The sequence below is a fragment of the Pangasianodon hypophthalmus genome, chromosome 3 (genome assembly GCF_027358585.1).
Source record: "Pangasianodon hypophthalmus isolate fPanHyp1 chromosome 3, fPanHyp1.pri, whole genome shotgun sequence".
In the NCBI taxonomy this organism is placed as follows: Eukaryota; Metazoa; Chordata; class Actinopteri; order Siluriformes; family Pangasiidae; genus Pangasianodon; species Pangasianodon hypophthalmus.
The window spans coordinates 13,599,553-13,624,375 of record NC_069712.1 but is presented as its reverse complement, the minus strand read 5'-3'; the positions used below and the strand labels follow the sequence as shown (position 1 = coordinate 13,624,375).

General features: G+C 39.5%; 1 protein-coding gene across 5 annotated transcripts in view; it reads left to right on the top strand.

The window, feature by feature from the left end:
* The first annotated feature begins 1,709 nt into the window (after positions 1-1,709).
* The window catches only part of vcla (vinculin a), a 41,740-nt gene continuing 18,626 nt past the window's right edge, over positions 1,710-24,823 (top strand). For 4 of the 5 annotated variants that reach the window (XM_026934678.3, XM_026934664.3, XM_026934672.3 and 1 more), the window contains exons 1-6: positions 1,711-2,088; positions 13,721-13,791; positions 20,087-20,237; positions 21,901-22,009; positions 22,325-22,447; positions 24,127-24,287. In XM_026934678.3, the coding sequence (XP_026790479.1) occupies positions 1,921-2,088; positions 13,721-13,791; positions 20,087-20,237; positions 21,901-22,009; positions 22,325-22,447; positions 24,127-24,287 (783 nt within the window). In that variant the 5' untranslated portion in view covers positions 1,711-1,920. Of the gene's footprint in view, positions 2,089-13,720; positions 13,792-20,086; positions 20,238-21,900; positions 22,010-22,324; positions 22,448-24,126; positions 24,288-24,823 lie in introns of all 5 variants that reach the window. The other variant, XM_053232542.1, reaches the window with a different exon arrangement.

Sequence of the window (24,823 nt, the reverse complement as noted above, 5' to 3'; positions counted from 1 at the left end):
TACATGAAGCCCTGAATGTCCAGACATACATGTAACCCAACACATGCAAAATAAAATGAAAGCATTTACTACAATACACATTAGTGATATGCAGAATGTAATCTTAACTTGGGTGACTGGCTTCTTTCTTGCTTTTCACCTTGCAATCTCATTAAAGTCAAACTCTCAAACTCACCAATTCATTAAAGTCCAGCTCTTTAACAAGCTCCGACTCAATGGCCAGCAGTGACAGCATGTTGAGTCTTCTTTGGCCCATTTTAGTTCAGAGCTCTTTTATAATCTGACCCATTAGGGAAAACGAACATTCTCTGGCTTCTCTTTCCTTTTTAAAGTTTCTTTTCATCAATGCACTTAGTATGGGTTTTCCATATTTTCAGCTTTAGTTAAAAACAGTTAGTACCTTTAATTAATGGCCTAATCATTCACTTCAAATCGCTGCTTGTCATGGGCCTGCTAGTGACAAGGTCCCCTGTGTAAGCCCCGGACAGATGGATCGGTAATCTGTCACTGTATTTAGTAGGCTACACTAGTATGATGTTTGGGACACAGCTTTAAATCACCAGCTCTCATTGATATAGAATATGTTAAAGCCATGTAGAGTCGCTGCCAGTGTGTCTAAATTGCGAAGTCCTAAATTGTGTCTCAAAGGGACGTTACAGTGGGTATTACCACTGCTATTACACTTCAACAGGTGCCATCCTTAACATAGTGCAGATATAAGCTATAAGGGGAAGACACAAGTCAATGATTGGTCTGCTGTTCAGAAGGTTGCGAGCTCAAATCTCAACATCATCAAGCTGTCACTGTTATGCCCTTAAGCAAGGTCCATAATCACTCAGTTGTATCCTGTTTCAATTGTAAATGTCAACTATACAGTATATAGTGTATATTTTTATATGAAATATTGGGGTGCTCAAGTGCCAGAGCAGCCAAGGTGTCTGTGTCCACAACTGTAATTAGGGAACCCTGTGGTGGAAGTGGTAGCTCAGTGATTAAGATGTTGGACTTCTGATCAGAAGGTTGAGAGTTCAAATCCCAGCACCTCCAAGCTCCCACTGCTGGGCCCTTGAGCAAGGCCCTTAACCCTCAACTGCTCAGTTGTGTAAATGAGATACTCATAAGTCGCCATGGATAAGGGTGTCTGCCAAATGCCATGAATGTAAATTTATGGACAAGGTCATTTTATACAGGTGTATCTCAGGCTGAAATTAATGAAGTTAATGCTACTCAACCAGTTCAGTGTACAGTTCAGTTCATGTGAAAAGAACAAAACCATGTTCTAAAATACACATGGAAAAAAATAACCTTCACAGAACAATAATCAGTAGCCTGAGTCTCCCATATGCACACCCCTGAGCACACCCAGAATGTAAGAGGACATAAAGCACAGGATAATTAAACCACAGGGCTAAGTATGGACATCCTCACACGGCTTTACTGCTGGGTATCAGTTACTTAGGTACATGTTTCAAGAAGCCACTGCTATCATTTAGTCAGATGTGATGTATGGAATCCTCTCTGCGTAACTCCAGCCCGGCCCATGTTTGGGCACAACACATATTACGTTGTTTGTGAAGCACTGGCGCCCTTGGCACGGTTGGGGGCGGGGTATATCGGGTGCGTCAGCGCGGACCAATCAGAGCTACGCCCGGGAGCCGAAGCATTGGCTCTGATTGGTTGGGAAGTGCTGCTTCTTTCTGGTCGTGCGTTGGCTTGCAGTCGGCGGGGGGGCCGGCCGCTTCAGAAGCCGTCCGTGTGTGGAGGAGTGACCCGGGGATTTCATGATTACCGCATGACGGGGAAAAGCCTGGGGACTGCACGGGTCGGAGGGTTGTCCTTGAAGCAAATACCGGGTGGATTGTGAGACAGAGTCGTGCCCTGTTTGTGCCAGTTAGAGTGGAGAATCTTTGCGATTCCACGATGCCGGTGTTTCACACGAAAACCATTGAGAGTATCCTGGAGCCGGTGGCTCAGCAGATCTCTCACCTGGTCATCATGCATGAGGAGGGAGAAGTTGATGGCAAAGCGATTCCCGATCTCAGTGCGCCCGTGGCCGCTGTACAGGCAGCTGTCAGCAACCTTGTGCGGGTGAGACCCAGGTTTCAGCACGATCACCATTACAGACAGCGTTAAAATATTGGACTTGGCTTTCCTCATGATCTGTCATTCGTGCCGACATTGGTAAACGATGCATGTCGTTCTCCGCCGTGAAACTTTTTATGCATGTCTCATGTCAGTCAGTTTCTCCATCATCATCATCATCATCATCACGCCCCAGTGCTGTACTGTTTAACAGTGTTCACATCAGATTATTTAGAACAACCAAGAACAGACAACATGGCTGAATTGGATATACCTTTAAAACTTGGCAGGAGTGGAGATTGGTAGTTTGCATAGTGGTTTGCAAGGGCATGTGGTGTCAGGGTGGAGGAGAGCCTAACTGGTATTCCAGTGTTCAGATCAGACTATTTAGAAGAATCCCAGGAAGGAAATCCCAGCTAACCATATGACTAGGATGTCATTAAATCTTGACCGTAGTGGAAAGATTGCTAGTTTGCAGAAGTAGTCTAGAAGTAGTCTAGCTTAGGTGTCTGAGAATGAGAAATTGCATTTGGTGTCAGGAGTGCATTCATACTCTCCAGAAGTGGAGGACAATAGCAGAGGGATTCCCTGCGCTATTTCACAGTGAAGCCATGCCAGCTTCAAAATACCCACCTGCCAATTCTGCCATGGTCATCTGATGTTAATATCCTTGGTGTAACACCCCGAGTTTAGACTTTATAGCTGGACTGAGACACTCTTTGGCCTTTCAGCTTTCCTAAAATGTTATGCCGTCATCGTCTAACAGTTCAAAGTGTCCAGAGTGATTTGTGCCCTACAGTCTCAGGATGGTCTTAAGATAGACGCTGTAGCACTTTTGGGAAACCCAAGACAGACCAGTGAGCTCATCTATTCACAGCACTGACACTCAGCTTCTCTTTCCCAGAAAACAAAATCATTAATTCCCAAACATGAAACCTGCTTTTTCTGTATTTGCCCATTACGCCCACAGCAACAAGATACGCTTTGGTTGGTATGCCCTCCTTTCTCTTTAAACAGCCTTACTGTGCTCACTTGTGCATGTAGGGAATTAAAACAGCACTCTTCTGTTAAAGTGATTAACCTTGCTTCACCTGGATTAAGCGCTGAATGTGTGAAACATTGTCTCCTCAGTTTAATGTCTTGGATATTAGGTCCAGAGGTCTGGTTGTTTGGCATTACAGTTACAATGGTTTTTATAAGGTATGCTATACAACAGTTAGTTCCAGTCCACTAATTTGCTTGGACAAGCGGTGTTCCAAGAGTGCTGATATCTAGTACAACAGGACTGGTACATCTCGCTGTTTGTATTATTCTGCTTGTTTGTGTTCAATACATAAAATTTCGATTCTAGCAATAGTTTGTTACATTGAAGCCATTACTACACTTACTACGGGCTGTCAGTCAGTCTGTGCATTGCATTGCAACACACAACGCTCTATCCAGCTGTGGCGTCTTTGGGAACTATTTTCATTGACAGTGCAAAAATAAACTAAATATTTGGCCATATTGCATCTGAAATGTCAATTACTCAGTATAATGTTATATAAAAGCAGTATTACATGAGCAAAAAATGGTGTTAAACACCATCATGGCTGTGATTCGGCTATAGGAACGAGGCTGGAGGTAATCACGGCCATGCTGATATTGGAACACTGACCTTGTGCACACACTGTTCTTCAAGGGCTGAAAGAAAACTGAAATATGAAAGAAAATTCACTTTATAAACTTTATACCACACTATTGTTGAATTTTTTTTAATCTGACTGGCCAGAAGATGTTGATTAATTTTCTGTATTAGCATGGTTTTGACAATAGTTCCAGCTGTAATTTACCTGATAGGCTTATATTAATGCTAATACGGTTTAATTAGAGATAGCACAATACCACTTTTTCTTTTCCGGTACTGATAACGATATTGAAACCTTGAGTATCGGCCAAAACTGATACCCAGCCGATATTGTTTTCTTCACAGTTAAACTCTTTCACGCTTAAATCACTTAGAGAAAAACCAGTCAAGTCTTAAGCTGCTTTAACTATTGAGGATGCTCTAGATAATCTAAGTCTATCAATAAGTGGATAAAAAACCCTATACCCATCGATATGGTAATGTTTTTTTGTTACGAGACGTTATGGAAGACGTTTCCGGTGTCAGCAGTTTGTAACAGTCAGATAGTTATGTTTTGTGTTTTTGCTGTAAAATTTCAGCACCATACTTTTGTCAAGTTTGAGGTGTTTGTCAGTGGCTCATGTGCAATTTTACAAAAGATAAAACCATGTTTGATGTTACAGTTGTGATGTACTGTGGGGCAGTTGAAACAGAGTGTGTGACAATTCTAACTGTTCTGCAGTCCGGCTAGACATTAGACTTAACATCATCTCTGTGTTAAGATCATATATGCGTAATATATGTATGTAAAACGTGTTTAGGTAATGTTTTAAATTGTGTTTAATTGTAAGTGTGTACCCATTAAAATAAAGTATAATCATAATGCCTTCTGGATTGCTATTTGACAGTCAAATTTGATTAATTATGAGGATGACATGTTACGACTAACCCACATGGGAGTAGGCTCCTTTCTTTAACATATTAAAAGCTTTGGTCTTCAGCAGCTGACAGAAAACAGTGCTTGATTTAAAGCTAATTTCAACATGAGATTTAGTTCAGTTTGTGATAAATGCTGTCTGTGGTATCCAAATGAACGCAACCATGTAGAGTTTTTCACAAGAAGACGAAGCATCGCAGGTTTCCTCTGTCCAAAATGGCTAACTCACACACCAGCTGGTCTGGAAGTCCGGCAGTGAATGGTTTTTCTTGGAGTATGTGGAGATGTTTGATAGTGCTGCCTAGGCAGCTATTCAAAAAGATGCATTGGCAGGCTTTATGGTTATCAAAGAAGACAGATGCAAGCTTTTTCCTCCCTATTTAGTAGTGTTTTCCAAATTAAGAATCAGATACAATAAAGATGTACCAAGAAGAAGAAAATAGGAATAAATAAATGACAAAAATAACTGTACCATAAGCATAACGATTATAATAAGTAATGCCGATGACTGACAGAGTTCCTTTAATTCAAGGAATACAGTTTGGATGTGTAGGGTGTGGTGTTATAAATAAGATGGAAGCACAGTGGAATACATAAACACAGTCCTTACTGTTGTTTCTAAAGCAGCTTTTTTACAAACACATGGCCAGATTGTGCACTCATTCACTCCTACGCCTGTTTGCTCTTTTAGAAAGACTTCCATGTCTTTTTTCCCCTGTGTTTTTATATTCAGACTGCAAATGGTGTGGTTATATAATATTGCCCTGCTTAAAATGTAAGCTTGTTCATGTAATGAAATATAACATAAAAATTCTCCCTGTTGAATCTTTGTTGATTCAGTGAATAAGCTAGTTTGGGTTTATTTGCGTAGGTTTATTTCATTGTGAAGTCTGAGCCTAAGCCGTGTGTAGAACTTAAAATAAGGTCAGGATATCAGTTGCACATCTCTACAATCCTCAAACTGCTGCAGATTCCAAGGCCATCATAATCTGTCACACTGTAGATTAACTGGCGATTAACACAAAAGCTCATCACAAAGAAGCATGAATGTGATTTTTGGACTGAGTTGTTCTGCTTCCTTTACTGTTTTAACCCACTGATGTAAATCATCTGTGTTGCTCTACAGTGCTCCTCACCAAGGAAGCTTTATAACAACGGCATAATGAGCTCCTCCAGTAATAGATTAATGAAGAGAAAATTGCCTAGTTTATGTGCCGACGTCACAAACAGGCAGCGTGCCAAGTACTGTGTGTGACATCTGGGAATTTTAAAGTGGGAAGATGATTGGGAAGTAACACAGTCTCACAGTTGCTGGTTGAACAGAGCAGCTATGCAGGGAAATGACTCCTTGCCTAGAAGAGAAATACTCCAATGTCAGCGTCTTCTTTGGACGTACACTCCAGAATGACTCATATAATCCCCCACCCCCTTTCCCAGCACCTGTTCTGGCTAAAACACAGCTGAGTAGTCTTGCTTTGAATTTGGCTCCTGAGGTGTATCTCAGGTACGTCTTTTGGTTTCTTAGACCATCTCCAATCTCCATTTAAGCCTCAGCAGACAGATCGGTGTAGTGCAAAAGAAAACAATCATACGCCCAAACCTCTATGTATAACTGTTTAGCATAATGATTTTTGGTTTCAGTGTAGGTTCTTTGAACTTATTAGCTTGAGACAGCATGTGGTGGCAAAGGATTCAGACGCTTGAGTTTTTGGAGCAACTCTGTCTTCCATCCTCCCTCTCTTCACCAAGTGAGCTTTTTATGGCTTGTGAAGAAGAGAGCCCTCTTAGCCAAGCAGGGTTCTGGCACAGAAGACGATCTGCATGTCTCTCACTGCTTCCCCTGCCAAGTCTGTCAAAAAGGACCGAGAGGCAAATCGTAACAGCGGGGTGTAAAGGGGTTGAAGATCCACCCTCCCCTTTCTATCCCAAAGTGGTGCACACATCATCTGTAGCTTAAGTTGCCTAATTCACTTGGAGCCAGGCCAGTGGTGCAACACTATATGTGAACAGTTGCTAGTTTGTTTTTAACTTCTACTGTTTGATTATTACTTTATACACTGTCTCCGGTGTTTACACACCTTCAGTGCACTTTGAGTTACTAAATGGGGAACGGGGTTGCTAAGTGAGACATAAGGTCCTAGAGGATCCTGACCCATTTTTTTTTTCATAGGTAATAAATATTTAACTAACAGTCAGGCAGTATAGTGCAAAAGTAAAATAACTCAATATTTGACTGAAGTTTCTGTGAAATATACTGTCATGTAGTTTAATAAATAGATCAGCTAGGTCTATGCACTGGGATAAAGACCTGCAAAGTAATCAAGTTTGTCTAAGTGGACTATTCGTAAATATATTACTTGCTTTAATGACAGAAGAAAATCTCTATTTCATTTATCAAAAAAACATGTTATTTTTTTATTTACTAAAACACCAATGCAGAAGACAGACTGTAGGTATAATCAGCATTTCTGTAGTTTATTCATAACATCACTTTAAATACAACTCAAAAGAGAGTAAGGTGAAGTTGAACAAAATACATTTTTAAACAAATTTCAAAATTTCAAAATTTCAAAATACATTTTTAAACAAAAGTCCAAAGTGACAAACGTACAGTGATTAAGTTTTAATTTAATTACTGAATTGAAAATCTACTCCAAGTTGGAAATAAAGCATCACACTTTCTTCAGACTGATAACAGTGATTTGGTTTGGTTCATGCCAGCAGGATGCATCTGGAGTTTGTAACCTTATATCTGTGTGACTGGATTTCAAGTAGCCTGATGTGTCTTCTTGCTTACTTGCTTCTATACTACTAGCTGAAGTCTAGTGTTAAACTCCTGTGCACGAATTACTGTGGACATTTCTACCTTTTTCAGCTCATTTATTTTAGTATTCAAACATTCTTGATTGGTTGAAATCTTGACATTAGTGTTATTTGTAGTTAATGGAAGTGCCAATGGTTACCACTGGTTATACATTACATGCAAACCCCTTTATTCTACCATATCTCATATCTATTGAATGTCATTTTTCTTGTTTTTTTTTTGTCTATTTTGCTTTCAGCAAATTATGTCTTGTTCACCATTGCGAACCATTTCCAGCCATTCCCAGTGCTGTCTAAATCTTATTTAATTAAAATTGATTTTAATCATATTACTGTTTCTAATTGTATTAAATTATTTCTGGAAAAAAACACTAAAGGTTTATTGAAAATAACCAGGGCAGACAAACCAGAAGGGCAAAACTGTAATCAGAAATATTTAGACAATGCAGACAATGCGGAGGCAAACTCAGTAACAGGGCAAAACAAAGTCAAAACTGGAATAAGTATATATGTGTAACATGAAAAGGAACTGGTGAAATGCCTGGGCTTATTTGTAGGGAGAGTGAAATGATCAGGATATTTCTCATGAGGATCAGGTATATTCAAAAATCCAGAGATTGTGAATGAGGATATGGATCATGTGAGGAGTCATGTGATGTAGTTTGTAGTTTGTTGGCTATCTGAGGATTCTGTGAAGTGTAGTTGGACATTTCAGAGGTGATGTGCTGATAGAAATGTACTGACAGAAAAGTACTAGGTAATGAGTATGCCTATATCATTGTTCAATGGTACAGTAATAAAAACAGCTTCTGAACTTTCTAACTTTATGATTGCTCAGCTTTTCTTCTCCACTGAGTTTTATTACCCACTGTTTCCCTTGTGAGAAACATCTTTCCTGTAAGAAACCAGTTTTAGGAAAATGTTCTTTTTTACATCATCTTTGCTCCCTCCCTCTCTCTCTCTCTCTCTCTCTCTCCCTCTTTCTCTCTTTCTCTCTCTCTCTCTCTCTCTCTGTCTGTACTTTCTGGTGTTAATTCATTTTCCTCTGATAACGGTAAATCCAGAATTAAGACGCTTAAGACCTGGTTAAAAGTCACTTTTGTCTATGTTGTACATGTAACGTATGGAAGTGAGAGGCAGGTTGCAAGTGTGTAAAGTGGCCAATCCAGAAATTGTAGTCAGTGTGTCTGTAGCATTGGTCAAAACACAGACAGACAGACTTAACACAGGATAATCCTTAATTAACACACGAACAACAGGCGAGGGTCAGAACCAGAAAACATGGAACTCGAAACACAAGGCACGCACTTAATGGGACAGAACACATGATAAGGCTTTGCAACAGAAAGAGCAAGGCAGAAATAACCAAACTAATCAAGATGAGACAGAACAGATGAACACATTAGGGTGACCAACCAGTGTAAGGATGGGGTACAGATAGGACCAAAATCAAAACAAAAGCCCATTTCATAACCTTAACAAACGTACATGGACTGGACATGAAATAAAACTACACTAGAACAGTGCACGGTACTTTCCTAGCATTTCTTAATGGAGGAATTTGTGACCGTAGACTGGAAATAAGTAAAATTTCTGTTCAGTTCTGTTCATTGCTCTCGATTAATCTTCTATATGGATCTCAATGTTCAGATGTACACTGTACTATAGTAATGCCAATAGTCAGATAAAGCACATAAAATTCAAATTATGGATTTTATTGTGGTTATATAAATGCCGCCACACCCTTCCTCAGAAGATCAGATTAGATATTACTGGAAGCACAACTTGCAACTTGCATATAACAACTTGCATGGAAGCTGCTGACCTGATGATGAGTTTGGTCAGTCCCCATATTTCCAGCACTGACAGGAAACACCTGGTCTGCTTTTGAGATGATGCAGGTTGTGGTTGAGCATATGCATATAGACTAATTTCAACTACAAAGGCACATATACGGGGGAAATACATATATATATTTTTTACAAATATGGAAAATGTGGACACTGTTCTTAAGCTCCCCTTGCTGAAACTGTTTGAATGGCATTTAATGATATCTGACAGCAGCGAGACTGACAGGGGAAGGAGCAGCTGGTGACCTCGATTGCTCTCTCTCTGAATCCATTATCACAGCACTGAAGTGCACACATCAAACAGCCTTTTTTATTGAGTCTGCAACTCACTAATGCTACACCATGTGCATTTACATCAATTATGCATTAAAACGATCCATTATAGCCTTTTGTGTCACTCTTCTAGCAGTCTATTCTTTATTGCCTAAAAGGTAACACAAAGGTGTTGGCGTCTGGCTTACATGCAGGTTTGTGGAAAGCCTTTTATGGACCTCTGTTATGTAAGGAGGCTTCCTTTAAAGGAAGTGTGTTTCTTCAAGTCAGAGTAATCACTGAGAAATGCTTTTGCAGCTCAAGAGTAAACAGCCAAGTCAGTTCAAGAAGAACTTGTTATGGAAACCATCATTGAAAGAGAGGTCCTGCCTACATGCCTTACTGCATACTCACCAAAGCACAGATACTCCTGTGGCTGTACATGTAGGCAGATGTGTACTATACATACAAGAAGAGAGGTATTCATGTTGCATGCACACCCTTACAGACTCTGAATAGACATGCACTGCACACACAAAAGATGTTAAGGCAGTCATGCCAGAGTATGAAACCTTCTCGCTTTAAAGCCATAAATAAGCTGGAGATGACTATAGGCATTCAAGTGAACAGGTGTATTCTAAGCACGCGCACTGAAGAGGTCAGGCACTACTTGCTTATATTTTTTAGGCTTTATCCAGAGTTATGGAATAGACACATCACTTTTCTTTCCAGGTGCTCTTTTTCGAGCAAATAATCTTCCTGCAGACAGAGTTTAGTCACAGTCATTTCCCATAGTAGAAGGTCCTCCAAACAAGACAACTGCCAATTAGTTACAGCATGCATTCTTAATCAAAGGTCACACAACATTACTCAAAGAACACTATGCAGCAATGGAAAGCTGGGACTCAAGCTGAATTGATGCATCATCTATCTTGTGCTGTGTTTGCTCAAGGACTTTTAAGTGCACTTGAAAGTGCATTCATTTAGTGAAACTAGATCCGCTAATGTGCAAGTGCTCATGTGTGTGTCAGTACTGATTATCTGCTATTCCACTTTGAGACCAGGTCAAGTATGTGTCAAAATCTTTAGTCATTCCTGCAACCAAGGCTACTAACCTGACTCTTTTACCACTGTCAAGGGTCATGGTGCTGTAACCACTGGCCCCAAAAAGGAAATATAGATTAACCCAGACTTTTATAAGGGCTAAATAAAAATGTAGATCAAGTTTGATTTATCTTAATTTGTACTATGGTGCTGTCAAATTCTTTAAATCTGACTGGTCAGAAGGTAGTGCATAGTTGCAAGGCAAAGCACAGGTTTATGTTAACACACCTGTTCTAACACATTATTGTTTCTATAGTAACAGCCCATTCACAGGGACTTTTATGGTGAGTGCTCCACATAATCTGCTTATAATAATAAACAGATTAGAAATGTGCTGTTTAACAAAGAAACACGTATAATCATTGATATGGTGAAGCTTTCTGTAAGTAGACATTTTTTTAACATTTATGGAGTCCTGGGTGTCAGCACTTTGTTACGTCAGTAAGTTTTCCACTAAGGGAAAGTCTTCAGGACAGAAAACTTTGCACTTTCCTGGTAACATGATCTGCTGTGTTTTATTTGTCATATTCAAGAGAGAAAAAAGGAGGCTGATAACTGCTTATAGCTGCTATAAGGTGATAACTGATATGTAATAACTGGAACTTGCCTTGTGGATGTTCCACAACATTAAATGTAACTATAAACTGATAAAAAGTATGATGTGCCATACTTTAGTTGTAAATGTAATATGAAAAATAAAATGTTGGCAAATTGTTGCTTTGGTTTAACAGTAAAAAAAAACACTTCACTTTGTTCTTGATTGCAATTACTGTATAACAATGTCCCAATCTCATTTTTCTACTTTTTCATATGACACAGATGTCAGTTCTGAGTATTGGCCATCCTCACAGTACCCAAGACATCTGCCAGCTAGGATTTTGATGCCAAATTATGCAAAAGTTTACATGAGTGATCTTTGTTGGTCTATCCTCAGTGCCAGAAGTGGCGCTGTCTCTAACTGTAAATGCGTTACACACAGATGACCTGCCAAATTGCGCACATGGACACAGCATGTGTAAAACATGGCCCGGTCCTGTCATGATGCCAGTCCTGGTCTTGAACATGAGACCTCAGGGAGCACATCTGTTCCTCTCATTACTAGTGCCTTGTAGAGAACACTCGCTCACAGCCATGTTTACTGAAAGGAAATCAATCTTGTCTCAGGAAGAGAAGGAGAGCTGTCACCTGTGTGATTACTGTGTTGCCACTTGTTCTGTTTGTGTTAGTCTCTGGAAATATATGCTACTATTAGGTGGATTTATTTGGTGTGTGCTTTGAGTTCATTATACCAAGGATGCATAGTGTCTGTAGTCTGATTGTTACTGCAGCTCCTACACTCGTTTTTGGAATAGGCTCAACTACGGTGACAGAGTTTCCTAGTTATCTCTAAACTAACTGTCACATAAGCAATCTCTGCACACCCAGGCCCCTGTGGGCTAAGAATATCTGTTTGGAATGTAGTCTTTGGGTCCAGTGTCCCTAGGGATGGGCGAGGTGGAGGCCCCCTGTGGAGGATGATCATAGGTCCCACCGGATTAAAATACACAAATTCAAATGAGAGAAATATATTAAACATCCATAAACACATTTTTTAGCTGATATTGTTTTATCTGAATTGGTCCAATTCCCACCTGAGCTGAATGATCTTATCAGGACTTTGCTGACACTGTAGTCTCTGAACCAAGCGGGTTGAGCAGCATTCTCTCTGTGTTTGGCCTGTTGCTGTTTGGCTTGGCCTCTGTCCATTTAGTTCTAGCACTAGATGTGTGATATAACTAATGGATGTGTGTACATGTATTTAGCTCTTTGTGAGGACTAGAAAGGACTAACTGTCATCACAAACACTTGGAAAAATTCACACAGTCACAAATTGTGTATTTACAGCTTTTTATTTGAAAGACAAATGAGTGTGGTGTGTGTGTGTGTGTGCACACTTCTTACTGTAAGGCATTTCTCCTAGTATAGAACACTACCCAAGGATTGGACCCTACCTGTTACCACTTTGTCCAAAATGGACTTATATGTTTATTTGTAATCAGCTGTGGCCTTCGAGGAAGTAAATCTCTCAAGCACAGAGGTGCCACATGTAAACGTAATCAATATCCCTTTTTAGATCATCAGCTTGTGTTCATATACTGCGTATATGTGTACTGTGTGTTCTTGTTCCTCTACCACTCTGTGATATGCTGAGGTTAAATGATGACGTCTTGCTTGATCTGGAATTTGCGAAGCAGTTAAATGTTAAATGTAATTTGGCATGTGGAAAAAGAGCAGAACGGTGGAAGGCTGTGTTCCCTTAGACAACAAAAATCACTCTGTTGCTCTGTTATTTCTGGACTTGTTGTATCAATCTTTATAACATATTAGAGATTTCATTTGTCCTTTGTTGTTACATTACATAAGACATAATGCTTAATTATCTTTATACACTGAAAAAAGTAGCCTTTTTTCTTACATGTGTATAAAAGTCTCATGGTGCGGATAGTTTTGGCTGCTATTGTGTGTGTGCTTTGATTAATAGGTGCGGTGGCTGCAGATGGGGCTGTGTGTAGGTTTTGTTGATCAGCTCATGGCTCGTGGCTCATGGCTCTTGGCGCCCTCCCAGACTGCAGCAGTGGAGCTGCGCTCAGTCCATTCTGCACATACAGGGCCTTATTATGCGTGGCCACTCCAAACAACTCCATTAACAAGTGGTGACATTCTGCACAAGGCCTTCCACATGAGCGTGTTTAACCTACCAGCATGGTAGAAACCCAGATTACAGGGATAAAACAGAATTGTGTTGTTCATAATATTTCCAGTATCAGGGAGTATCAGATCCTTGCATGAGCTGTATTTAGTGACTTAAAATACCTGAGCCTGTTTAACTCCTTAATCTCTCATCTTAGTAGTTAGTAAAGCGAATAGGTAAAGTATGTAGTTGAATGAGGAATGTAAGTCAACAACAGTGTTTAAATCCACTTCAGAAGTACTGATGCATAGAAAACAAAGATTCATTTTCTTACTTGGCTTTTGACATTGTCATACTTTTGTTCTGCATTCTGACTGTTTCTCTTGTGTGTTCAGGTGGGGAAGGAAACAGTTCAGACCACGGAAGACCAGATTATGAAGAGAGACATGCCTCCGGCCTTTATTAAGTAAGCACTGTACTTTCCTCCTCCCTCCAGGAGAATGTACACTAGAGTTAATCTCATTCCCTTCACCTCTCTCTCTCTCTCTCTCTCTCTCTCTCACTCACACACACGTTAATACCGCACAGCAGTTTTATATGGGGTATCTGCTAATGAACGTGACATTGCACTGCAAGTATAAAAAATATGCATTACAGAACAGTTGAAAAGAGTGTGGTCTTGCATCTGGGACAAATAAATGTTTAAACCACAGAAGCTAGTGCCTGATGAATAAAATGATAATAATTAGTGATTTTCTGACACCAAGGTTTATAGTTTGCTTTACTCCGGCTATGTGCTTTTGCAAAGAATTGGTTTTGTTTATGAATTCTTTAAATCAGTGTACTTAGCTATAAAGTGCCTTGTAGACATTTAATTGAATCTTTTTTTTCTTTTGCAAGAAAGCAACTGCTAAATCCCACTAAATATAGAGTAACACTCCTCAACTGTTTCTCTGTTCATCCTGGAGGTATTAAAAAGAGTGTGAACTGAGTGTTTGTATATATTATCATGCACACCATTCCTCTTCAGCCCACTCCCTACAGAGTTGAAAGTGATGTAGTAGTTTGATAATAAGGTGCAGACATCTCTCTTGGTTTGACTCCTGGCTGTCATGGCTAACTCACACCTTCTCTCAATGCTACAGTGCTGCTGTATTAATTCAGTATTAAGATGATCAGGATGCATTATTGATAACTGATAATGCATTATTGATAAATGATATGGATAAAACGGAAAAGTCTGCTGAAGTTTGTCTCACTGTGAGAAAAGGGTTTTGAGCAACTAATGTAGCTCACTTAACTCTCATAAAGTCCCAGCTTGTTATTCCTTATTCATCTTAAAGCATGCTAATTGTTATAAGTAATAGTAAAAATATGTAGATATGCTAGTGAGGAATGTACACATGCTTAACTGAGCTTAATTGAAGATGTAGTGTGTAAAATTTAATATCATTATTAAACCGCTGCTCTTGAGCACATGATTCTTTTTCTGAACTCAAAGTGGTACGTCTCTTTTTTCCATGTGTGGACCAACTAGATAGGAAATGTATCTGAATAAGAAATACCAATGGATAAGTGTTTGATAGAGCTTCCCACCATGCATTCACTGGTAGATCAGGCATGAAAGAAACTTTCCGGCGTTACTTTATCACATTCTGAATACATGTTCCCAATATACGTAGTAATGTTTATTAGGTGTATTAAAATACAACCAGGGTTTAAACGGAAAATGTGGCTGACTACATTTACCTCATTATCTTTGCCCTACAACAAACAACATGGATAAAACGTATTTTAACAGCCAGAATGTGTATTCACTGGCAGTAATGTTATAGTTTTTCCTGTTAGTTCCTGGTTTAATATTAAAGAAAATGACATTGTGAGGAATCGTGTAGGCATTACAGCTATACTTTGAGAAAGCAGTTTCGTTTAAATGAAATTTACTGTATATTCTCATTAATATTCCATTTTTGCCTAGTATAATTGGCATATTCATAACTTCCATCCACCAATACAAAATTTTTCATTTTTCCCAAATATTACAATGTCACAATGGGAATCCAAGGATGCATAATTGGCCCTGCTCTCTGGGAGGGAGGGATGACATTTCTCTCTTCTCTGAGCTTTTATTCACATTTGGGAGGAAGCACATTTCCATTGCAAATACTGCAAATTAGGGAATATAAGCCTCCACACTTGCTTTTTAAACAAGTGGCCTTCATCAAACTCCTTCTGCATCACTAGCTTCTTGACACTGTGATGTTATGACGGTCAGTTCAATCACAGAAAGAAGCTCTCAAACAGAGCAATTATGTTTTGCCATTTATGCAGCACCCAGTGCTAAAAGCATAGTAAATGTTACTATAATAAACAACAAAGAAAAGGAGTAGAAATCTGTTTCAGAGCAGTCAGAATGTCTGTAACCCTGGAGTTATATGTATGTACAGCAGTTTTGCTAAGAGTCCTTGAATTACTGTGCAAACAGTATTTGAAAAGCTTTACCTGCTGACTATACTGCTATATTAATATTTCTATTGGTATACCACCCACTTGGTATCTTAAAACAATGAGGATTAATGAGGATTTCTGTCATTCTAATGATGAACAGACAAATGTTTTTTTTTTTCTGTTGGATACACAAGCACCATGATGTAGTTTGAAAAATACTTGATTAAATAAGCCACACCCCTAGTTTAACTCAACTCATACCCTGGTACTCGGATACTCTGGTGAAGGACCATTAATACTGAGTAACTGGTGCTGCTCCTTAAGCTGTTGTAAAAGGTACATGGCAGGGCTAATACAGTCTTCTGATATCCCTGACTGGGAGTTTACAAGTACTGAGTGATTTGTATTTCAAGTCAAGTCAATTTTCTTGTATCCTTTTTGAATCATGTCATAAAACTGCTTACTAAGTGTTCTTCCAGAACAACATTAAGTCTGCTCAAAGATGTTCTGATATCTAGATTTAATCATCAGTAATGTAGGATAGAGGTGGACAAGGCTAGTGAGTGGTATTTAATCATAGTCATGGCTAGTTCTTTTCTGATCTCTAGTCAGTCACCATTTGCTTGCAGAGGAGCCATATTTTGCATTGTAAATGCTGATGGCTGTTATTCAGTTGTCTAATTTCACAGAAGTATTCACGGAAATGAATATTTAAGACTTTTACATGTAGCTGATGCAATCTTTAAGCTGAAGTAAAATGAGAAAAGCTGGAATATTTTTAAGTGCATGTTGTTTAAGACCAAGATGCACAGTTTTACCATCTCTTTCCCGCATGTGTATCTGGACACAGCAGAAAAAAAGAGTGGGTATAGGGTTTCCTTTAAATGCAGCAAAGGGTCCACTGGGATTCACAAAAGCCCAGGCTGACACATTTGGCACCATAAACACAAGCTGGCTCAGATCTCATCAATCAGCAAACACGTGGTGGGTGACAAGGAATGTGAACTTCTCTATATATAGGCTTTGTGGTGGTCACTGATACTTATCTCACATTGGGAGGTGCATGAGTAAATGAGGACCTCCACATCCACACTACACTGATGAGAGGCTTTTTCATACTTGTATGCACGTCATCACTGCCCTCGTGCCCTTTTTGTGAGTTTGGTGAGATACTGAGACATGTTACTGACCATGCTGCTGTAACACAAGAATTTCCCTCATGGGATCAATAAAGTATATCTATCTATCTATCTATCTATCTATCTATTCATACAGTACTACCTATGCAAGAGGACAGTATATTGAGAACATTAATGATGTTCTACACACTTTCTCATGCTGGTTTAATTGTTTTGCTTTTTAATTTACAGTATGTCATTGATTAGTTGTTGACGTTTTTTTCCTAATACATCACGAATCATGAAAAAGTCATGACAGAAGAACAAATAGCTCCCAGTGTTGATCACTTTCTTGCAAGTCTTTTGCAGTTGATGACTAGCTGAACTCACTTACTCCCAGCACTTATCCTACCCACAGTATTAACCATTATGACCCTCTTCGTTTTCCACATTACTTAGACTTGTGGCTCATCATTTTATACTGATGTGTACATGCAAGAGGGCACATGCAAGACCATATAGATTATGCCCAAGGCTAGGACAGGAGAAAAACATGGGCAAGGACAGAACATTACGACAGAACATTAAGAACAAGAAATAATCCCACATTACCTGCCACCTGTACTGTAACTCATTATTTCAGTCCAGCAGAGGGTCCTTTGCTGTGACAACACAAGGTAGAACCCAAAACCATCAACCCAACACTTGACAAAGTACTCAACAAACTGCACTGAAAAAAAAGGAATATATGGTCGGTCAAATTTAAGAAAGAATATTACGTATCGTTTACATACAAATATTACGTTTCTCATCAAAACATGATTTCATTGCTTACACTAACCTTAATTTAAGCAAGTTTATAATTGCAAGATTGAGTTATGTAAGTGAGCATGATCAATTCACGTAGTATTAACGTAAACCAATTACATTACACCTATAGCATTTTCCAACAATTCCACAAAAAAAACTTTTCTGATCTCCATTCTTGTGGTCATTTAGACTCAGCAATATTCTTTCACACGTTCATTAAACAGATTTGCTCAGCATTTCTCAGAAGTGTTTAAGCCCCCACTCAAGGGAAAGAACACTGAGCGACTGCCAGCTTTGAAACAAGGACGTGGGTCAGCAGCTGACTATGCCCTTGAATTTCATATGCTAGCAGCAGCCAACCTTTGTGAGAACATGCTCTACTTGCGATGTTTCAACAAGGGCTCAATCCAATCTCATATAACAGGTTAAGATGATTCCCCAGAGTTTAAAGAAGTCATTCCACTCTCTGCCCTCATGGATAACCTCAGATCAAGAAGTTCCATATCCTAGTCAAGTTTCTGGCCCCATGGTGGGCCACCAGCCTACAGGAACCTGCACTAGCATGCACTTAACTGTTGCCTGGAGAAGGGCAGATACAAATGCATCTTCAGCTCTGCCACTGCTAAACACAACAAAATAGTCTGTCAATTCCAAAAATATTGGTTATGTGACTACTATGCCATGCACATACTTGTCTTGGTAAGAAGTAAACCACATAAAATTGCCACAGTGTCTTTACTTTTGCCTTATCATATTCTGGCTCAGTGGAACATTTATACAATATGCTAGAATCTGGTGAACCACCTTCAGCCCAGCCGATCCTGCTTAAAGCCATAAATGATCAATTAATTGGATCTTGGTTTGGGTGTTTATTGGAGTATGTAATTTTGGGTATTACATAATGAGAAAACTCCCTCAGCGAAGACATCAGTCTTGGGCACTCCTGGCTAATCCCTTCTAATACTATTATCTGTTGGGACAACAATAAATTTAATTTCATAGAACAAAGTTTTTCTTAGTGTTTGTCTGTACTTTTCAGGGCAATTAGACGTGACAGCCATATGTGATCATATTATTCCCCCAGAGTGCCTCTTGTCTGCTTCCTCATTGACCGTGGGATTGCAGTATTGATCAAGTGCCTGGCACTATACTCTGCACATCCTAAATCCTAGGCTATAAACAAGGCACTAGCCAATGTCCATTTTCTCCTTATCCCAAACTGCTACAGGATTTTTATTTATGGAGAAGAAAGTTGGGAGCTATGTATTGATTACTGAGAACACAATAACATCACTAAGTATGGCAGTCTTGTTATATTTGTACGTTCAGTCCTAGAACAATCAAAAAGGTTGCCATTTTATTAATGTAGATTGCAATCAGAATCCAAACAGAGCACAAGTGGAAAACTGCTCTCAACACCAGCAGGGAGCCCTATGAATATATAGTGATGTGTATGTGGTCCAGTTAATGCCCTTAGGGGTTGTAAGCATTTACCAGTGACAATTTAGTATATCACCAATTTGGCATAGTTTACATTAATGACATTGCTGCTGCCAGTTACCATCCTTTGCTTTCTACATTGCTTATACCTGTTGCGCATTACCTGCCTCCTATATTTGAGCTGTTTGCTTTAGTTTTTGTCACAGTACCCAGCAGAGTCATTTAACCCCCTTAGCATAACTAACATCTACTTTCTACTTTTTGTGTTTCTTGGATTTATATATTGTTACTTTTGTTATTAACCTCTATATGCCAAGCATCCTATAGAAACAGAACTGGGTATCTGCTCTGATTATGCACTAGTATTGTGACTGGTGACTCTAAATTGCTCCTAGGTGTGAATGAGTGTGTGATTGGGTATGTGCATGATGCCCTGTGATGGACTGGTGTCCCATCCGTGGTGTGTCACGGCCTTGTGCCCATTTGTGTTCCTGGGATAGGCTCTGGATCCACCACAGTCCAGACCAAAAAAGCAGCTACTAAAGATGGAATTAATGAAATATAACATGCCAAATGAATAACGTATGTGCCTATTTCATAAATACCTGCTTTCCTGGCAAAGGTAACACTTACAAAGGAGCAATTCAGCGAATAACTGTTCAGTTACCTTCGATCTCTGGAAATGGGGAACTATAGAGATTATAATAAGATTTAAGATTTTTTCTGGTCCACCCAATGTAGATAAATACCTTTAAATGAAAGCTGCCATTCTGTACGTTTAATTTTAATTCCAGTGTGCTGGAGAATATTGCCAAGAAAGAAAGTGTGTCAATATACATACTGAAATGTATACACTTAGGCATCCATTATTGATTTTGATTCCATTGCCATGAATTGTAATGGAGTCTCCCTTTCTGTCTCTCTCTCTCTCTCTCTGTTTGCCAGGGTGGAGAATGCTTGTGCCAAGCTGGTAGAAGCAGCTCGGATGCTGAAGACAGATCCGTATTCTGTTCCTGCTCGAGATTACCTTATCGATGGCTCCCGTGGTATCCTCTCAGGCACGTCAGACCTGCTACTTACCTTTGATGAGGCAGAGGTACGAGTTCTGCGTCCACTGGAGTTAATGTTGATGAACAGCAGTCTATCTGTTATAAAGTTGATAATTATGCTTTTTATTTCTGTTAAGCAATAGTTTGAAGACCTTTAATCATAATGCTTTCAGCTGAGTGTTCCATGCCTGATCTGCCATTACTGACTGATTTGTGAAAAGCTACCCAATCAGCTGAGAAGTGTTTGATTTAAAACATTGATTCAGCCTTTTAAAACAGGCCTGAAATTTAGAATTCTGTAGAATCTGTTTATAAAGCAATACAGATCTGAACCACTAAATATTTCAAAGCAACCTCCATTAAATGATTGACATTTGTATTATCAATTAGCACTATTAATTGTTTCTTTTCACGCTAGCTCCCATTTAATTATTATGTTGCTTTAAAGCTGACTCTTTGATTTAGGCTTTTCGTGTCCCCATAAGATTAAACAGGAAATGGACTGTTTTGCTTCGCTCTGTATTATCCTAATCCTCCCTGTGCGCCAGTGTAGCAGAATTTACTCTGAGCACATGATCTCAGGCACACATTGAGTGCACATTGTTTCTTTTATCAGCATAGATTACATTAGAAGTAGGAGCACAGCTCATCATAGGACTATTTATCACAAGGCAAAATATGTGACTGAGCTCCCCAACCCTGCAGCCCTGCTCTGAATATGTTGCACACTGTATTTATGTTCCAAAAGCAGAGATTGAATAGTATCGTCCTTTTTAACAGTTACTTTATCTATCTATCTATCTATCTATCTATCTATGTTGAATGAGAGTTAATTTAGTTACCTATAGCATTTTGCTTCTGTGGAGACCAGGACAAATTCTTATTCTGTATGTAAGTACGTTTGTAACCTTTATCAAACTTTGGTTTGATAAAAGAATGTGATGTGGCCTAGTGAATGAGAAAAACTGGCTGTACTCTATGCGTGGGAATTGTGGTATTCTCTCTCCCCGGTCAATCACAGTGACACTAGCCAATTGTGGATGTCTGTAAGCTCATGTGTGTGGAAGATGTGCAGAAGCTAGCACTTTCCTTCAAGTGTGTTATGCTGCCATGTGACACAGCATGAGCAGCAGTTTGAAAAAATGTGGTTGGCTGGCTTCACAAATCTCAGAGGAAGCATGTGTTACTCTTCACCCTCCCTGTTTGGTAGCTGTTGTATGATAGTGGAGAGCTAGCGTGGGCGGGAATCAACTGATGACCAAATTGGGGAGAAAAATGGGGTAAAAAAGCACTGACACCTCAGACTCCTTCTATAAATGTTAAATAAACTTCTCCATGCAGAAAGCCTTACCTTATCAATGATTAGATGATCTTCTTTAGTAAATGACAACAGTTTTTAAGTCCATTTATTATTAGTCTTCTTATGTGGAACGTCTGCTGTACATGCCTGTGAATTAAAATACATGTGATTTGCATTGCAGCCAGAACTATTGTCAGAGCTGTGCTGTTATAGAAAATTAATCAACACCTTCTGATCAATCAGATACAGCACTGTGGTATAATGATGTGTAACATCTATAAAAAGTACAAGATTATTTCCACAATATGCAGTTTAATTCCACAGTCCTGTTGTGAATGTGAAACAGCAGCCCTACGCTTGACATATGATGGTTTAGATATGTGAATAATTGATGTATTTTTCCCTTTCAGGTGCGTAAGATCATCCGTGTCTGTAAGGGCATCTTGGAGTACTTGACAGTAGCAGAAGTGGTGGAGAGCATGGAGGACTTGGTCACGTACACAAAAAACCTGGGACCAGGTGCTTTTCATTCGTCTGTCCTTCATATGTTGTTTTGATAATGTTAGAACAGAGGTGTCAGAGTCTGATCATGAGGTAGTGCAAAGTTTTAGTAATCCTAATTTAACTCACCTGACTGAACACTTTCTGGGCTGAATTTGATAAAACACATAGTGTCTCTGTAGACTGATTCTCCAGGATTGGAGTCTTTTTTTCCCAGTGTTAGAGGGTGACATGGTCTAACTATAGGGCCTATAAACACTTCCATATAAGACCTGGCATAATTCTGAGCTCTGCTTTTATCTTAATGCTGATTAACAAAGCTCCCCTTACTAGGGATGACGAAGATGGCAAAAATGATCGATGAACGGCAGCAGGAGCTGACACACCAGGAGCACCGCATGATGTTGGTCAACTCCATGAACACGGTGAAGGAGCTGCTGCCTGTGCTCATATCAGGTGAGTGTGAGAGTGAGCTGAGCCAGCAGCCACATGCTGCATACCATCCTGTTGATATAGCAATATTGCTAATTGCAGTCATTTACCTGCAGATGCTTAGCAAAGAGATAGCTTTTTTCCCCAGTCTCTCTCTAGCTTTAGTTTTGTCCAGAAAGCTGAGAGCCATTAAAAATCCTGGTCTGATAAAACCCTGGAGACAATGCATGCAGAGTGATTTATTCTTATGCAACTGCGTGTCTGCCAGCATGTCAAGTCTTTGGTCATGGACGCTCTTCACACTTGCATGTAACGTGGGCGTGTGCACTAGGGACAGTGTTGCATGAACCAAACCAGAATTTACAGAAAAAGGGACACCGTAAAATAACAAAAGCAAGTAGAACTTGACAACGGTGTCAACAATAATGCCTCTGCCGCCAACAAGCCTAGTCTTTCTTGTTACTAATTTGTATGCCTGAAATACTCTTAAATATACTCTAAACAGGGGGGCACGGTGGCATAGTTGTTAGCATGTTTGCCTCTCACCTCTGGGGCTGGGGGTTTGATTCCCGCTTCTGCCTCCGCCCTGTGTGCACGAAGTTTGCATGCTCTCCCTGTGCTTCGGGGGTTTCCTCTGGGTGCTCCGGTTTCCTCCCGCAGTCCAAAGACATGCGTTGTAGGCTGATTGGCATCTCTAAATTGTCTGTGGTGAGTGAGAGTGTGTGTGATTGTGCCCTGCGATGGGTTGGCGTCCTATCCAGGGAGTCCCCCACCTTGTGCCTCAAGTCCCCTGGGATAGGCTCAATTTAACTAGTGTATAAATCCACAATTCTAGCAATAACAGAAATTGTAGATGCTTTAGATTTTTTTTTTTAACTTGAGTAGCTATGGTTTATGTCATCTAATTTGTGTCTTTATTGGGAGTCCTTTAAAAGAAAAAGAATAGTAAAGTGTGCAAACCTGCAGGATTAAATTGGCCGTTATAATTACAGCTACAGTCTGTATAAGGCCTTACACTTTACATTCACACACACACACACACACACACACACACTGTAATGTCATGGTTGTAGTATTCTGTGAATATATCCATTATACAATAATGTGATCATATTCACAGTGTGTGATGCAAACATGAGCCACAGGGGAAAAAAACTGAATTACTCTCTCATGCTGTTCATTTATAGCCGTCCACCATGAGAGTTTTGTTTCTCAGAGGAGACATTTTATTAACACCTGCCTATGATAATTATCAGCTTGAATATGTCTAAACTGATATTTTTGGAAGACATTTTTCATTTATTTCTGTCGTGAGCTGTTATGTATAAGATTTTAATTCAAAAAGCAGCTGGGGGTGCATGTTCCCTCTCTATAGAAGATGAAAAGTACTCAAGTGAAAATACAAGTTTACTTGTATTTTTAACAATAAAACCCATGGTAGAAGGGTAACAACGTCTAATCACAACTTTCCGGGCTTGCTGCTGAACACACCTCCCCACTAACCAGTCAGTGTTCACTGAAAGCCAGTTGACACACAGCACAGTAGTTAGCTTCCAGGAGCAAAGCAAGCGAGAGAGAGTCAGTGTTTCTGCAGTCGACGCTTATCTCTGTGTCTCTGTGTCGTGATGCAAATATGCAAAAATGCATCAATACAGAAGTATAAATCAGGCCTGAAACTATGCATTTTGTGTGCCATTTTCCAGCTGTAAAAATCTTTGTGACCACCAAGTGTGCCAAGAGCCATGGCGTAGAGGAAGCCATGAAGAACAGGAACTACACCTTTGAGAAGATGAGTGCTGAGATCAATGAGATCATCCGAGTGCTGCAGCTCACTTCCTGGGATGAAGACGCCTGGGCCAACAAAGTATTTTCAATTCTATTTAAATTTATTGCCATAATACATTTACTGTAAGGGAACAGAATAATCCCATGGTGCAGTATGAATGTACAATACACAAGCTGCACACCATCATTCCCTTTTTAATCTCTCTCTCACTCATGTGTACTTCCAACATACTGCTTATAAAGATTTAGCAAATGCTTGGTAGTGTTTCCCAGATAAACATTGTCATAATAAACACAAATGTAATTATCAGGCATATTTCACACTCTCTTCACAGTTAGGGTTAGAATGCTGCAGCTATATGATAACTACCAGTGTAGGGAAAGTATTTTCTAAACACCACTTATTAATCACTGCCAGATTATAACAGCCAATCATTATTGCATTTTAAAAATGTTTGATAATTAGCTATGGTCAACAAATCACAACCAAACCAGTAAATGAGTAAATGAATGTACAGCTTTATCTACCTATGTGTGTTTGACTGTCCCTTCTTTTCGCATGTATATTCAGTTTTCCTCATACACATTTACTACTTGAAAAACGTCTTGAAGCAT